Consider the following 14,598-nt stretch of genomic DNA (forward strand, 5'->3'; position numbering starts at 1 on the left):
CAGAGGTCTCCCGGGTGGACGGGGATATACAGGGGAGTGCCTAAAGGCACACAAAGGTTCTGGGTCTTCCCTGGTCCGTGCTCTGCTGGGGACCGCGGGTCCCTACCCTGGGAGCGATGTTTTTCTTAGCATGACCAAAATGCCCTTCCTTCAATGCACTGCTCTTCTCGTTCCTCAAAACCCAGTACAAAACAGGTCACCACCTCCAGAGCGCCACCAAGGCCTGCGGGCCACTTCCCTGCCTGAACTAGATTCTCTAGACAAATATGTTGAAGGCAAGTCAGCCCCAGGCCCTCTGTATCTGCAGGTAGTTACAGCAATAACTCGTAATAGCCTTGCTTTATTGCAGGTATTTAGGCAGCAGATAACATCACCTGGCGGGTCAAGCTGAGGGCCAGAAACGTTCCTTCACTTTGCCCCAGCTAGTATGCAGAACTGTATTCCTGAGTTGTGACCTTAAACACCAGGCCAGAGATTCCCAAAAGGGGCTTTCCACGGTTCAGGAGACCCTAGGGGAGTTCCCAAAGTCAAAACTATTTTCACTGCCATTCCCTCTTGCATGTGCGGTAGAATTTTGCAGAGGCTACATGACATAAGCCAAAAAAAGAAAAAAAGCTTGTTGGATGTCCACTTTTTATAAAAGGATCCCGAGACCAAGTTTAACAACCATTGCAGTAGTCTGGGTTTTCTCTGCTGGCCTTTCTCCACTGTGGGAAGCATTGTAGGAGGTTTCCCTGCCTCTCTGGGCCCCTACTCACTACAAATATCAGTAACACTCCCCAGTTGGGACAACCAAGTGTCTCCTCCAGACATTGCCAAATGTCCCCTGGGGGCAGGGCAGGATCATCTCCAGCTCAGAACCACTGCACTAGGCTATGCCATCCTTTTCTCTGCCAGGACTCTTGGCCCTACATGCTGGTGGTAACTTCCATCTTTCAATTATAGTTCCCAGTATTGTATTAGTTTCAGGTGTATGTGGGTCCCTCTGGCTCCCTGCAATCTACCTTTCCATTGGCTATCCCCAAGTGATCATCAAACTCCCCAAACCAGGCTCATGGTTCTGGGTCTGTTCCAGTGACTTCCTTCACTTCGCCACCCATTCCCACAGGCAGTAACACACCTTGCCTTTCCACATCTCTAGGCGCATGCACACAGGTCCCTGGTGTGTCCAGAATACCCTCTTCTCTGCACACCCCCCCCCCCACCAGGCACAATCTCCTAATTTACTTCTATGTCTCGTTAACCTCTGCGGGGCAGGGGTTATCTTTATTACTGTGATTCTAGCCCTCCGCCCACACCTGGCACAAGTGAGGGGGTCACAACTGTTGTGCAAACAGAAAAGGGAGCAGCCAGAGTGTCATTTTAGTTTGGCACTTGGCTCTTCAAGCCCAGCCGCATCTTGTCTCTGAATTGACTCTTTTCATTGCCCCTCTGCAGACTCCCCCTCCCCATTTACCTGGGTAGCCTGTCCTTCCTACAATCCAACGGACCTCCCTCCCCAGACCTGGACTGGGTCTCTCCGCCTTCCAGAGGCCAACCTCTGCCCCACATCAATGACCCTGCCACTTCCCAGAGCAGTTGTGTGAACTCTAACCTCTCTAAGTTTGGCCTGGCAATCCTGTCCCCCTTTGCAAGATCCTCATTTTCCCTGGCTGCCGTACTTTATTCTAGCCAAGGGATGGCACAGAAAGTCTGTGTAGGAACTTGTGGAAGTTACAGACCTGTTACAAGGAAACCGGCAGGGAGGGAGGGAGGGAGGGTGCGTTTTCCCTGCCCGCTTTCCCATCTTTGGGGACGTGGCAGCCATTGTGGAATCATAAGGCTGCAAGCTGAGGTTATCACCCAAGTGCTGAGACACAATGGACTAGAAGCCCTCGGGCCCCTGCTCCCGGACTTCACTGACCAGCCACTTAATTAGGCTTCCTGTGACCTGCAGCGTTTGCCTGGCTCTGCCCACCCCACCTATTCTGCCTGGAAGTCTGTTCTTGGCTTTGCCCAAATTGGTGGGACAGGAGCTAAGTATGGACTAGGCCAAGTCCCAGGATGTGCCCCTCCCTCTGTGACTCTCAAAATCACTGCTTCCTTTCCAGGATCACTTCACCCATGTCTCACCAGGGTTTCCATTACTTCCCAGATACCAATAATCCAAACTTCCAGTTCTATTGATGACCCCATTCCCAATTTTTAATCCAAGTATTAGGATTCCCCTACCTACTCAGTGGTCCAAAAATCTATTTTGAAGTGTCTCTCCAACTGGCTTGCCTCATGGTGTCCCGGTCACACACGTGGTGTTCGTTCTGGGCCTGTCTCATCTCCCCACCTCCTGGTTTTATTGGGCCTTCCAAGTGTCTTTCAAACAGCCTCTCTACACCTTCCGGCATCCACCCTCTGTCTGGCTTCCTCATATTCTTGGATAAATCTAATGCCTCTTAGCCCATCCTCTGTTCAGCCTGCCTTACCTGCTTCAATTCAGAGTTCCACTGTTGCATGTGCAACCCCTCAGATGCCTTTTTTATAGTCATGACGTGTCCCTGACCCACTCCCAGTGCTCTCCTAGACAGCGGGGACCAGGTACGAATTCGCCAAAGTCCTAGTACTCACCATGGGTCAAGTCTACCTTCACCTCTACAGGGATTTGCAATCACATTTTTCACTTCAGACTTTTTAATGTTTCATACAGCGATTATGGTGCATTCAGGAACCCAACCTCCCAAACCCCACTAGGAGGGCCCCCACCCATGTCCTCCCACCCCATTTGAAGGCCCCAGGGTTTAGAGTGGAGGAAGGGGAGGTAACCACCCATCTGGGACTGACCCCAGAGACTGTCCCTGCCCTGCCTCACCCTCCCCAGGGTTTAGGGGTTAACACCTGGGCATAACCCGCCCCCCCCCCCCCACATGCCCGTCCCTGCCTGTGCACATATACACATTATGGCTCCTCGCTGAGTTGGTCAGTTCCTGGCAGGGCCCCTACTCAACAGCACCGAGTGGGATGGGGGCAAGAGGGCTAGGCTGGGGAGACCCTGAGACGGAAGGAGGCCCCAACTATGGAACTGCAGGAGGGAAAGAGTGGGGGCCCCCACTTGTCCATCTCCCAGAGTCTCCAGTAGTCCTCAGGTACCTCTGCAGCCTGGGATGGCAGGCGGTGGGGAGGGTGTGTGTGTGTGTTTGTGTGTATGTGTGTAGGAAGGCGAGTAGTCGAGGCATGCTTGCCCTTAGCCAACCCCACGATCTGGGGATGGTCAGGGTTCTGAATAGGGGCTGTGTCCCTGCCTTGGAAAGGCTGGGAGCAGGGCTTCATTGCACAAAATACTTTGGGAGGGCCACGGGGGGTGGGGCCCAGCCAGTCTGTACAGAGATATTGCATTTAAAAAATGAAAACCTCCTTTAAAATAATTAAAAAAAACAACAATGAATGAAACAAAAAAGGCCCACACAACATGAGGCAGGTGGGGCAGGCAGGAAAGCAGGCAGGGGGAACCTCAGACCCAAGGCATTGCCACATCTTGTCTGAGTTGAGATCCCGAGCCTGGGCTGGCCGGACCCCTCGCTGGCCATGGGGTAGTGGTCCTGGGGGAGGGTATGATGGGGAGGGCTACAGGCCTGGCCTCAGTGTGGGAGGCTGGCACGGCCATGCTGTCCGCCGGCTACTACTAAGACAGAGAGAGAGACAGACAGACCAGGTGAAGGAGCGATGAGAGCTTTGTTAGCACCCAGCAGACAGGCCAATGGATGTTTGGACAGGCAGCAGGGAACACGTGGGCAGGCGAGCATGATCAGGCAGGTAGGCAGGCAGCAAGCAGGGAGGATGCAGTTGGGGGCTGCCCTGTGAGGGGTGTGGCATCCCTCCAGCTGCTGCCTGCTGGGGCCTGGGTCTGTGGCTTAGAACTCGGTGTCCACCACACGGAAAGCTGGCCTGCCTGCGGGCGAAAGCAGAGCGGATGGCTGTTGGTGAACAAGCAGGTAGATGGATGGGGCAGAGAAGAGGGCGAGGGCCACACCTACCTGAGTCAGGCATCGACGAAGAGCGAAGGTTGGCCTCCTTTTGTAGCTGGATCTCCTTTAGTGCAAATATGGAAGTAGCTGTGGGTGGAGTGGAGACAGAAGTAGGAAATGACCCATGGGGTCATCCAGAGCCACCCTCCCATGTGGCCCCACTGGGGGAATTAGAAAAAGCTGCCTTTTCTTTGAGAGGCTTGACTTTCATCTGTGAAATAATCCCACACAAAAACTAGCTACAATTAGGAAAAATGGAATATGGACTATTACATGGCACCAAGAAAGCATTATTAATTTTTCTTTTTTTATTATTAATTTTTCAAGTGATAATGGTATTGTAATTATCACCTAACTCTAGGCGATTGGATGGTGCTTGGGATTTCATTTGGATTAGTCCAATGGGGAGGTATGCAAAGTGGGCCAAGATTTTTTAGGTGCAATAATGACATTGTTATGTTTAAAAAAAGATTTAATAGATACATGCTGAAATCATTTATAGGTGAATAATATGTCTGGGATTTGATTCAAAATAATCAGAGAGAATATAGGTTAGACCAGATTCACTATGAGTTGATGACCTGATAGAGAACTTGGGGACTTATATTAGTATTAGTATATTATATTAGTATATTAGTATTTGGTCTAATACATGAACATATCTAATTAAAAACGCCCATATTAAAAAGTTTTAAAAAGTCAGATGTAAAAAGAGAACACCCCGTATGATCCCATTTCTGCAGAGTACAAGGACGGGGGAAATTTATGTAAGCTGTTAGAAGTCCATCTGGAGGTAACCCTTGGGGAGGGGCTGGGAATATCTGAAGGAACCTGAGGCACTTTGGGGGAGCTTCTCACATCCTGTTTTCTGACCGTATGCCTGTGTCACGTGTGTGTTGTGAAAATTCACTGTGCTGTATACTTATGACCTGGGCATTTCTCAGTACATACTTTACAAGGAAATGTTTACTCTAAAAAAGGGAAAGCAACACTGTATCTATTGTTATGTATATTTGGAAATTTCCATGCAAGGTAAAAGGAACTGAAAACTAAGCAACTTGTTTGTAATGAACATGTCACACACGTGAACAAATGTGTACCCCCTAAGAGGTGATGTCACACACGTGAACAAATGTGTACCCCCTGAGAGTGGAGGAAGGGGAGGTAACCACCCATCTGGGACTGACCCCAGAGACTGTCCCTGCCCTGCCTCACCCTCCCCAGGGTTTAGGGGTTAACACCTGGGCATAACCCGCCCCCCCCCCCCACATGCCCGTCCCTGCCTGTGCACATATACACATTATGGCTCCTCGCTGAGTTGGTCAGTTCCTGGCAGGGCCCCTACTCAACAGCACCGAGTGGGATGGGGGCAAGAGGGCTTGGCTGTCTACAGCAGTCCTGTTTCCCACAGCCCCCCACCGGCCCTCCCTTCCCCAGCTCCACTCACTGTCAGGAAGTTTGTGGATCCGCTCCCCCAGACTGAGGAAGAATGGGTGTTTCATGGCGTCGTCTGCAGAGATCCGATTGCGACCTTCAAACTGAGGGGGTGGGGGGAGTATTGACACTTCCACAGAGTAAGCCTCTCTTCCTCCCCACCCCGGAGCTCCCTGTTTCCCCCACACCCCCAGGCCCCAAGGCTGACTCGGGAAGTGGTCTCACCTGCAGCAGCTTGGTGAGGAGATCAGCCCCATCGCTATCAAGTCTACCACAAGGACAAGGGGACCTGCTTTAAATTGAGTTTGGGCACTCCGGCCCTAACACACACCCACCCCCCGCACCAGCCTCACCGTGGTGCATGGCTCAAAAGGGCCTCGGCACGGTACTTGGGGTAGTTGTGTGTCTTGAACTCTTCATTGGATTGGATGCCCGGCCATGTCTCCTCAGTTGGGGTTCCTGGTGGGAAGAGGCATTACCCTAAGCATCTCAGAGGGCCTCCCTGCCTGTCCCCACACCTCTGAGGGCTCCTGTCTCCTCACCCAAGATGCGGAAGATGAAGTGCAGCTGCTCCTCCACTGTGGAGCCTGGGAAGAGGGGTCGGCCTGTGGCCATCTCGTAGAATATGCAGCCCACGCCCCTGGGCAGGGAGGGCACAGTGAATAAATGGGGAGGCAGCTGACTGGTTGGCCACTGTGACCAAGCCACCCCCTTCACTGCACGGCCCCTGCCACGCTTCCACTTGTCCTCACCACATGTCAATCTGGGTGGAGTAGTCTGTGGACCCGAGCAGGATGTCGGGGGGCCGGTACCACAGGGTCACCACCTCATTGGAGTAGGTCTTCGTTGGAATTGACTTGGCCCGGGCCAGACCTGGGAGGTGGCGAGAAGGGGCAGCTGGGATTGAGGTGGTCCTGAACAGGCTGGGGGACTGAGAGTAGGTGGTCACGGGGAAGGGGGAGGCTGGGAGAGTAAGGCTTGGGGGGGGTCTCTGGGAAGGGAAGGCCGAGGGTACCAAAATCAGCCAGTTTGAGCTCTCCTCTCTCGTTGATGAGTAAGTTCTGGGGCTTGAGGTCTCGGTGTAGCACCTTCTGCCGGTGGCAGTAGGCCAGGCCACGGAGCAGCTGGAACAGGAACAGCTGGGGACCCAGGAAAGGCAGGCAGAGGTCAAAGAGTATCCAGCACCCTGACTCCCAACAGGCACTGCTCCCCCTCCCAAACACAGACACTGAGCCCAGAGCCTTGTCTCACAAAAGAGGACAGGGTCCCAATGCCCTGCAAGGGCTCCCAGCAAAAAAGCCAAATGGGACGTCGTTTCGGGGAGATTTGTGGGGTGGACTGGGTGAGTGGCCCTTGTGCCCCCGTTTCCTGCCCCACACCCACTTTCACGTTGTGCATGTTGATGATGTTCCCACAGTCATCCAGGTACTGCTTCAGGTCCTTGTCCTGGAGAGAGAAGATAAGGTAGAGGGAAGAAGGTCACATCCTGTTTGGCCATCACCCAACTTCCCCCTGGGACTCGCTGCCACCCAACCTTACCAGGTACTCAAAGACAAGGGTGAGGGACTTCTCCGTGTGGATAATGTCATGTAGCGTGACGATGTTGGCATGTTTGAGGTCCTTAAGCAGGGACACTGCAGGAAACATGGGGGTGGGACGGGAGAAGAGTCAGGGCCCCACCCTCGGGATAACGACAAGGACTAGACCGGGATGAGCCCAGGGTTTCCTTCTTTCCCTGTGCAGTTTGGAGTGGGGACTCACAGCCACCAGCTCTAGCCCACCTGATGCCAGGAAGGCATGTGCCCATGATCCAGATGTGGCAACTAAGGCTCAGAGAAGAGTATGGAACAAGAACGTGGGACCGCAGCCCCAGGATTATGTGACACTACAGTTCCTAAACCCATTTTTGGTTTCTGGAAAGGGGCCTTGCTCCAACCCTCAGGCCTGTAGCTTCATCTGAAACCCAGTTTGCACATTCAATTTTGATGCAATTCAAATCATTGCATGTGATGTTCTGACTGACTACTGTATCAAGTAAGTTGGTGAGCACTTTCAGGGATGGATGTCCTCGGAACCAAAGCAAGAACCTTGCTTTCCAATTCTTCTGCCTCTTCTCCCAACAGGACCAGATTCCTGGTTACCTTGATTATTACCTAGACATGTGAGTGACGGGCACTTTCTCACGAAGCCCAGAGTATCAGGAGGAAAGTATCAGAACCCCCAGTCTCATTATGGGGGGGGGGGGTGTGCACACCATGGGGAATGCGTAGGAAGCCTGGGGCAGATCTTCCCGGCTGTCTGTACCTTCTCGGATGGCGGTGCAGGGTGCTCCCTCCTCATGTTCCAGTCTGATCTCCTTGAGCGCCACAAGGTTGTCTGTGAGCTTGCTTTTGCCTTTGTAAACGGTGGCATAGGTACCCTGGGGAATGAGGAACAGTTATGGGAGAGGAGCTTGAGGCTAGGGGGAGTTCCCACTGACCCACACCCTCATCATGGGCCTCCTGGCTGTCCCTCACCTCGCCCAGCTTGTCCAGCTTGATGTAGGTCTCCAGTTTCCCAAAACCAATCTCAGACTGTGGAGTAAAGGACACAGGTTGAAGCAGGCTCAGGGAAGGGTATAGGGGGGAGAGGAGGTAGGGAAAGAGGAGGAGGAAGAGGACAGGAATAGCAGATGATCACCAAGCTGACACGGCGGAGGCGGCGGCTGAGGGGCTTGTCAAAGATGGGGCTATTGAGGGTCAGCTTCTCAAGGTAGCCCTCGGGCAGCCGGATGTCAGCTGGTAGTGAGAGGCGCTTGTTGATGTCCTAGCAGGCGAGAGAGGGGAGAAACAGGACCATGAGGTCCACCACCACAGGTCTAACCCTCTTTTCCAGCCCCGCCCCCCGCCACCCAGACAGGAGGGTTAAGCACCTCAGTGGAGATCTTGCGAGGAGGATGGTTGCGCATGCGCACCCTCACTGGTGACTGCACCTCATCTGAGGATGTGGCTGAAGCCTGGTCACTTTCCCCATCAGACCCCATCTTCAAGTCAGACCCCATCTTCAAGTCCTCGTGTACAATCTCTGGTGGTGGCAACAGGGGGAGGGCAGGCCAGGTGGAGTCAGGAGACCCAGGATACCCTCTTCCCAATGACATTCGCTCATCATACAGGTGTGCATATGTCCCCCAGAGCAGCCTGGGGTCCCTTAGGGAGAGGGTGGCAAGGCCTACGGAGGTTCAGACAGGGCAGGAAGGTTGAATGGGGCAGGGGGAATAGTCACCTAGTGTGGAACGCCAGGTTCCAGGGGTGAGCTGAGACTGTGGCTAGCCTGGGGCTAGGGGCAGGCGGAGGCAGCCAAAGACCCAGGGCAGGCAGGCACCAGGGGGCCTGAGGGTACTGGCAGAGTGTAGGAGAAGCGTACAAGGAGGCTTAGGGGAGCTGGGGCAAGGCCTGGGCAGCAAGCCAACAAAAGGGGCACAGATAGAGAGGATGGCAGGGAATGGAGAAATGGCAATTAATAGAACGCAAGTCTAAGAGGAGTTTGGCTGGAAAGCAGCACCTGGGAACCAGTCTAGGGGAGGAAGTGGTCAGTAGACCCACCTGGTGCAGAGCTGAGTAGTCCCCGCCCAGAGCAAGGTTCCCCTGGGGCAGCGCGGGTGGGGGCCTCTCCAAGGTCACTGCTACCACCACCGCCACTCTCATCCAGGCCTATCTGTTCAGGGGCACTGTTGGTCTTGTCTACACTTCGGCCCCCTCGGAGTGTCATTGACAGCTGCCGTTTGATCTTCTTCATCCGATCCATAGCGACCTGAGAGGGGGGCGGGGGCAGGGCATAGATGGGAATGGGATCCATGTTAGCATCTGCCTGACCATGGGCCCCCTAAAGCCCATGACAACCTAGTGAGGCACAGACATGAACTTTTGTCAGTGCCCACCCAACCACTGAGGAGTCCTGGAACCACTCAGGATTTCTGGAAACCTGGCATGGACAGGGACCTTTGTCAGTGCCTGCCTGCCTACAGCTAGCCCCTGGGGACCCTGCTCCTAAGTAGCCCACCTGAGTATTGAGTCTTGGGTGGATGGCTGAGGGCAAGGGTCCAACCCATGGAATGTTGGTTTCTATGGGGTCAGCCCCACTGTGGGAGCAGCAGGTATTCTTGGGTGCAGCGGCAGTGATGAACCTAGCCATGGGTGGGGAGGGGGAATTGCTCGGGACCTCAGAACAACTGACATAACCCTGGGCACGCCCGTAGAAAGGCATTTTCCGCCGGCACCAACCCAACATCACCCCCAACTGCCAAGGCAGACTGCTCTGTATGGCTACAAGGACCTCTAACCTCCCCTAGCAACCATCGTCATGGTGACTAGTAGACTACGCCACTGATCTACCCAAGGGAGGGGTGTAGGGGGAGGAGGGTCTGACCCAGACACAACCACTAAGTGGAGTTGTGGGGGGATCTCAATGAGTACAAGCTATCCTGACCGCTGCTGGAAAGGTTCAATCAGGTTGGGATTCATAGGGTCTCACCCAGACTTTTATAAGCCAGGTCACACTTCTCCTGTACTTGAGAATGTACCACATCTCCCTTATCACCCCCAATAAATGTTCCAGTCCTCAATGTGGCCCATATGGTCTGACCCCATTCACCCCTATTACCTCTCTGGCCTCACCTGCCCCTCAATCACTGCTAGTTGCTGTTCTGCAACCACACCCAGCAGTCTCACCTCAGAACCTTTGTACTGGCTGTTCCCGTGCAAATACCTGAAATACCCTTCCCCCAGATTTCTAAAACAGTTCACTCCCTCACCCCCTTCAGGCCATCGCTCAAATATTACCTTTTTCATGGATAATCCTCAACAAATAACCCTATTTATTTTTTAATTAAAATATTTTTTTATTTCAGAGAGGAAGGGAGAGGGAGAGAAACATCAATGAGAGAGAATCATTGACTGGCTGCCTCCTGCACGCCCCCTAACTGGGGATTGAACCCTGACCTCTGAGCCTATTTAAAATCTCAACCATCCTGAGCTCCCTTCACCTTGTCAATTATCCCCCAGAATTCATCACCTCCTCAGAAATGACACCATCTACTTATCAGTTTACTGTCTCCTCACCGCCATAACTAGACAATCAGCTCCGCCAGAGTAATTTCTGTCTGTTTAGGTCACAGCTATATCCTGAGGACCTGGAACGGTAACTGACACAGAGTAGATGCTCAAAAAGTGCTTATGGCAGAAATTAATGGAATCAGGGGGCTGAGGACCTAGAACCAATCTCTACCAGAGTGAGTCCCTGCTGCTCACGAACAACCCCAGACAAGGTGGCATCGGCAGGAAGATGACCTACCTAGATGGGGCTGCTGGAGGGAACAGGGCCACCAAAAGGCTTAGGCTGGCCTTCTTCTGCTTCCACCTGGGCTCTGGGCCAGCAAGGAGGGGGAAAGACCTGGCCCAGGAACCATCTGGACTCACAGCAGGGCCTAAGATGGCCCTGGGCCCAAGGGAAGTGAAGCTAGATAGGAGGTCGAGGATGAGGCTGGGCCTGGATCCGAGGAGAGAAGTGGGTCATCTGTTACCTTGAAATCAGGTATTACTCCAGCGGTCCCCACACCCTGCCTCTGCCTGCCTGCCTTCACCACCCTCAGGAGGGGTAGAGGGGCCAGCCTAGCAGAAAGACCGCAGTGAAGAGGATGAGTTCCGTCCAGAGAACCCAGGATACCAACAAAATCCTGGCCCAGGAGGCTCAACACTGGACCTGAAACTGAGGCAGGTGAAGTATGGCCAGCTCCAAAGACTGTCTTGTGTCTGCATGGCACAGATCCCCAGTCCACTTGTCTGCTGTCGCAGGGAATAGAGGAGCTGGGCGGGGTGGGGGTGGAGGATTATAAGTAGGGCTGGATGGACAATGAGGAGGGAGCTAGAGGAGCTATGGGTCCATGACCTCTAACTGGAAACTCCAAGGGCTGGACAGGTTCCAGAGTTCAGTTTTATGGGGAGTTTAGGAAGATGGGCTACAAAATCTTTGTATCATGCAACACCCCCAGTAGGGGGGCCCTGGGTGGGACCCTGTGAGCAGAGACACCTGAACATATTAACTTGAATACTCTCATAATACCCAAGGACACTTACCTCCTCGCGCTACACCGAACCACTGAGGACACAGGCGTCACACTCTTCTAAGTCCCATAAGATCATACCATCCTCATCCTGTCCGGACTCCCATAAGCACACACCGGGCCCTCAATGTCCTCCTTTTCTCAGTATATACTGGACCTTCCGCGAAGGCCCCTCGGCATTTTAACTGCTATCAGCACCTGCAATTACCCTTTATCTCTAACTGCCGCCAGCTCAAAGCCCCAACAGAGCACAGAATCTTCAAAGTGAACTCCTACCACATTCTTGGGTCCCTCCCAGGCCCAGCTGCCTGTTCGCTTCTCCACAGCACTCACCCCGTTGACACACTGTTCCCCCTACATGATTCTGACCCCTATTAACATGCACTTGGGACCCTCTACAGCTGACCCACATTAGCATTCACTGGATTTTCACACTGCCCTAAATCCCATTAACACAAAGTGAACCTTGCAGCTCCCTGACCTGTTTTCGTCCAAGCTCAGACCCCTCCATAGATAGGACTATCATTACCACATCTTCTGGTCCTCCCACTATCCTGTCTCTGCCACCTCCCATCGGCACAAGCTAGACCTTCAATTCACCCTGACCTCTATTAGAACACACTGGGCCTCACACAGTGCCTCCCAGTAGCATACCATGAACTCTTCCTCAGCCCTATCTCCAGGGTCAAGCACAGTGTTATAACCCTGAACCCTTCCCCAGCCCTATCTCCAGGGGCAAACACACTGTTATAACCCTGAACCCTTCCTCAGTCCTATCTCCAGGGGCAAACACGCTGTTATATAATGGCCTGACCCTCATTAGTGCACACAGGTCTTCGTTCAGCCCGGACCCCCCCCCCCCCTTAGCACACATTTCAGCCACCCATGGCTCTAATCCACTTTAGCACAGCGAGACATTCACATATTCCTGCTCCTTATTTCTCTTTGCTTCAACTTCTCCACAGCTCTAAGCCTGGCTGATTCACACTTGGATCCCTTCACAGCCCTGATCCTCCTCCTTGCACACTAGAAACCCTGAACAGTTCTACCCCTCATTAGCACTCCCTGGAACCTCAACACATCCATGGACACAAGAGCATACTGTCTTCGCAATGTTCTGACTCTCATTAGCATATTCCAGATCTCATACAGCTCTGACTCTCCCCCGACTGGCACACATTTAAGGGCCTCCAAGGCTCTAAAGCCACATTAGCAGTCCCTCTAACTTCATATATCACCCTGCCTCCTCTTAGCGCACCCTAGAGTCTTGCATCCCCGGCCCTCATGGACACACACTGATCTCACACCATCTTGATCCTGAATGCACTGAACCTCTTACAGTGCTAAACACTTCCCTCATCCACAACTGACAGCCATTAGCACAGGCTCAGGTCTTCCACCCCTCTGCCCCCATAAGCATAGACTGGGCCTCATGCTACCCAGACGTTTATTACCTCACGCCTGTACCCTCTGCAGCTATGACCCCCATTAGCAAGGCTCAACACTCTGGTCCTTTCACTAGGCTGCCCTCCATGAGCACATTTTGGCACCTCACACGCTGCAGTCCTCATGGACAAATACCCCGTATTAACACCATCCTGACCCTCACCACACAGGGCCTCAAACCCTGATCCTGTTAGCACACATTCCGGTACCTCTACCACCTTATCCCCTGGTAACACAGAGGGCCCTTCTACAGCTAGGACCCAATTTGCGTATGTCAGCACTTCTCTGACTTCACTAGTCTATTATACACGTTTGGGGCCCTCCACCCTCCTGCAACCCCCCCACTAGCACACACTGGACCCCATACCTTACACATCTCTGATCCCTCCAAAACTCAGGCCCCCCCTTAGCCAACCTCGACTCTTTCACCACTCTGCCACCCATTTCTACTCTCTCTAGTCCTTCGATCACGCCCCTCCCCATTAGCAGCTTCCCACCCCCAGCTCCCACACTGGGCCCAGGGCGGGGCCAAGGTCAGGGAGGCCCTGAATGACCCCCTGCCCTGGTGCATTCTGGGCAATTCGCTGCGGGGTGGAGGCCCATGCGGATAGTGCAGCCCAGACCCCCGGACACCGCCTGGGGTCTGGGTGGGTTCTGTAGAAGAAAGGGCAGCCCCCACCCCACGTCTCGGTGACGCGCTCACCGGCGGGGGCGCGCGAGCAACCTCAGCGCCGCGGGGCCGGCGCGGAGGCGCCTGGGGCGGCGGCCCGCGCTGAGGCCGCGCGACCTCCTTCTCCTCCTCCGGTTCGCCGCAGGCGCCCGTCCCAGTAGTCTTCGGCCATGGCTGCTGGGCCCGGGCCGCCGCCGGCTGAGGAGGAGGAGGCGGCGGCGGCGGCGGCGGTGGCTGAGGCGGCGGCGGCGTCCCGCTCAGCCGGCCATGAGCTTGGCCGCTGCGGGCGATGCCCCCGAGTTCGTCAGCGCCGCTTCGAATCCGAGAGCTCACGGCGGCTCGCGGCTCGGAGCCCACTGCTCGCGGAGACGCGGTGGCTCCCAGGGCCGAACTGCCTGCGACCCAACTACCGCGCGCGCCGCGCTCCGCGCATGCGCACGCACGCGCTGGCCAGGGCGCAGTGGGAAGGAGGGGACTCACCTCGGACTGCACGTACCAAAAGCCCCGTCCGCCGCGGGAGGCGACGCGGCCATTGCGCGCCCACCAGGGAATGTGGCGCCAGCCCTGGAACGGCGCCAGGGAGGATTGGAGAGGTTGCTTGGTACTCAGTTACGATCTAGCTAGAAAACTGCTAGTAAGCGGGCAGCAGCTGGTGACCGGCGTACCAGTCACCACTTGCTCCCCCTACTCGGTCTCACTTGGTACATCCCCATGATAGCAAATGGGACTTTTGCAAGGAGGAAAAAGATAGAGGCAGTCTTAGCCCCTGGAGGTGCCTTGGGAAGCAGGAATTTTAAAGGTTCGCGAGATGACTTTTCTGGGAAAGGCTGCCCGGAGAATCATTGGCCTTTACCCGCCCAGCTGCTCTCCCTCCCACTTGCCCCCACTCCCACACCGCTAGCTTATTCCCACTGTGACGGTGCACGGCCCCGCCTTTTGAGGTTGTCGCCCAGCCA

At 54.4% G+C, this 14,598-nt stretch overlaps 1 protein-coding gene across 8 annotated transcripts; it reads right to left on the reverse strand.

The window, feature by feature from the left end:
- Window positions 1–2,651: 2,651 nt before the first annotated feature.
- On the reverse strand, window positions 2,652–14,094 carry CDK16 (cyclin dependent kinase 16). Of its 8 annotated transcripts, none has more exons than XM_080653675.1 (16): window positions 13,676–14,094; window positions 9,011–9,218; window positions 8,341–8,492; window positions 8,109–8,234; window positions 7,946–8,002; window positions 7,734–7,848; window positions 6,969–7,063; window positions 6,813–6,875; window positions 6,445–6,568; window positions 6,182–6,302; window positions 5,972–6,069; window positions 5,783–5,888; window positions 5,655–5,697; window positions 5,443–5,533; window positions 4,005–4,082; window positions 2,652–3,652 (listed from the first exon to the last, which is right to left on the reverse strand). In XM_080653675.1, the coding sequence occupies exons 2-16, from the start codon at window positions 9,210–9,212 to the stop codon at window positions 3,609–3,611; spliced, it is 1,515 nt and encodes a 504-aa protein (XP_080509801.1). In that variant the 5' UTR covers window positions 9,213–9,218; window positions 13,676–14,094; the 3' UTR covers window positions 2,652–3,608. The 8 variants fall into 8 exon arrangements, with proteins under 8 accessions (XP_080509801.1, XP_080509798.1, XP_080509799.1 ...); XM_080653672.1 differs by having other exon boundaries at window positions 2,652–3,649; window positions 13,676–14,088; XM_080653673.1 differs by having other exon boundaries at window positions 2,652–3,919; window positions 13,676–14,088.
- Between the last annotated feature and the right edge of the window lie 504 nt (window positions 14,095–14,598).

This window comes from Plecotus auritus (genome assembly GCF_963455305.1).
Source record: "Plecotus auritus genome assembly, chromosome: X".
Taxonomy (NCBI): domain Eukaryota; kingdom Metazoa; phylum Chordata; class Mammalia; order Chiroptera; family Vespertilionidae; genus Plecotus; species Plecotus auritus.

Coding starts and splice junctions, on each gene's coding strand:
- CDK16 (XM_080653668.1), bottom strand. CDS start 9,212: ATGGATCGGATGAAGAAGATCAAACGGCAGCTGTCAATGACACTCCGA. Junction 7,849..7,945: donor AGCTGGACAAGCTGGGCGAG/GTGAGGGACAGC, acceptor CTCATTCCCCAG/GGTACCTATGCCACCGTTTA. Junction 6,070..6,181: donor TCCACCCAGATTGACATGTG/GTGAGGACAAGT, acceptor CTCCCTGCCCAG/GGGCGTGGGCTGCATATTCT.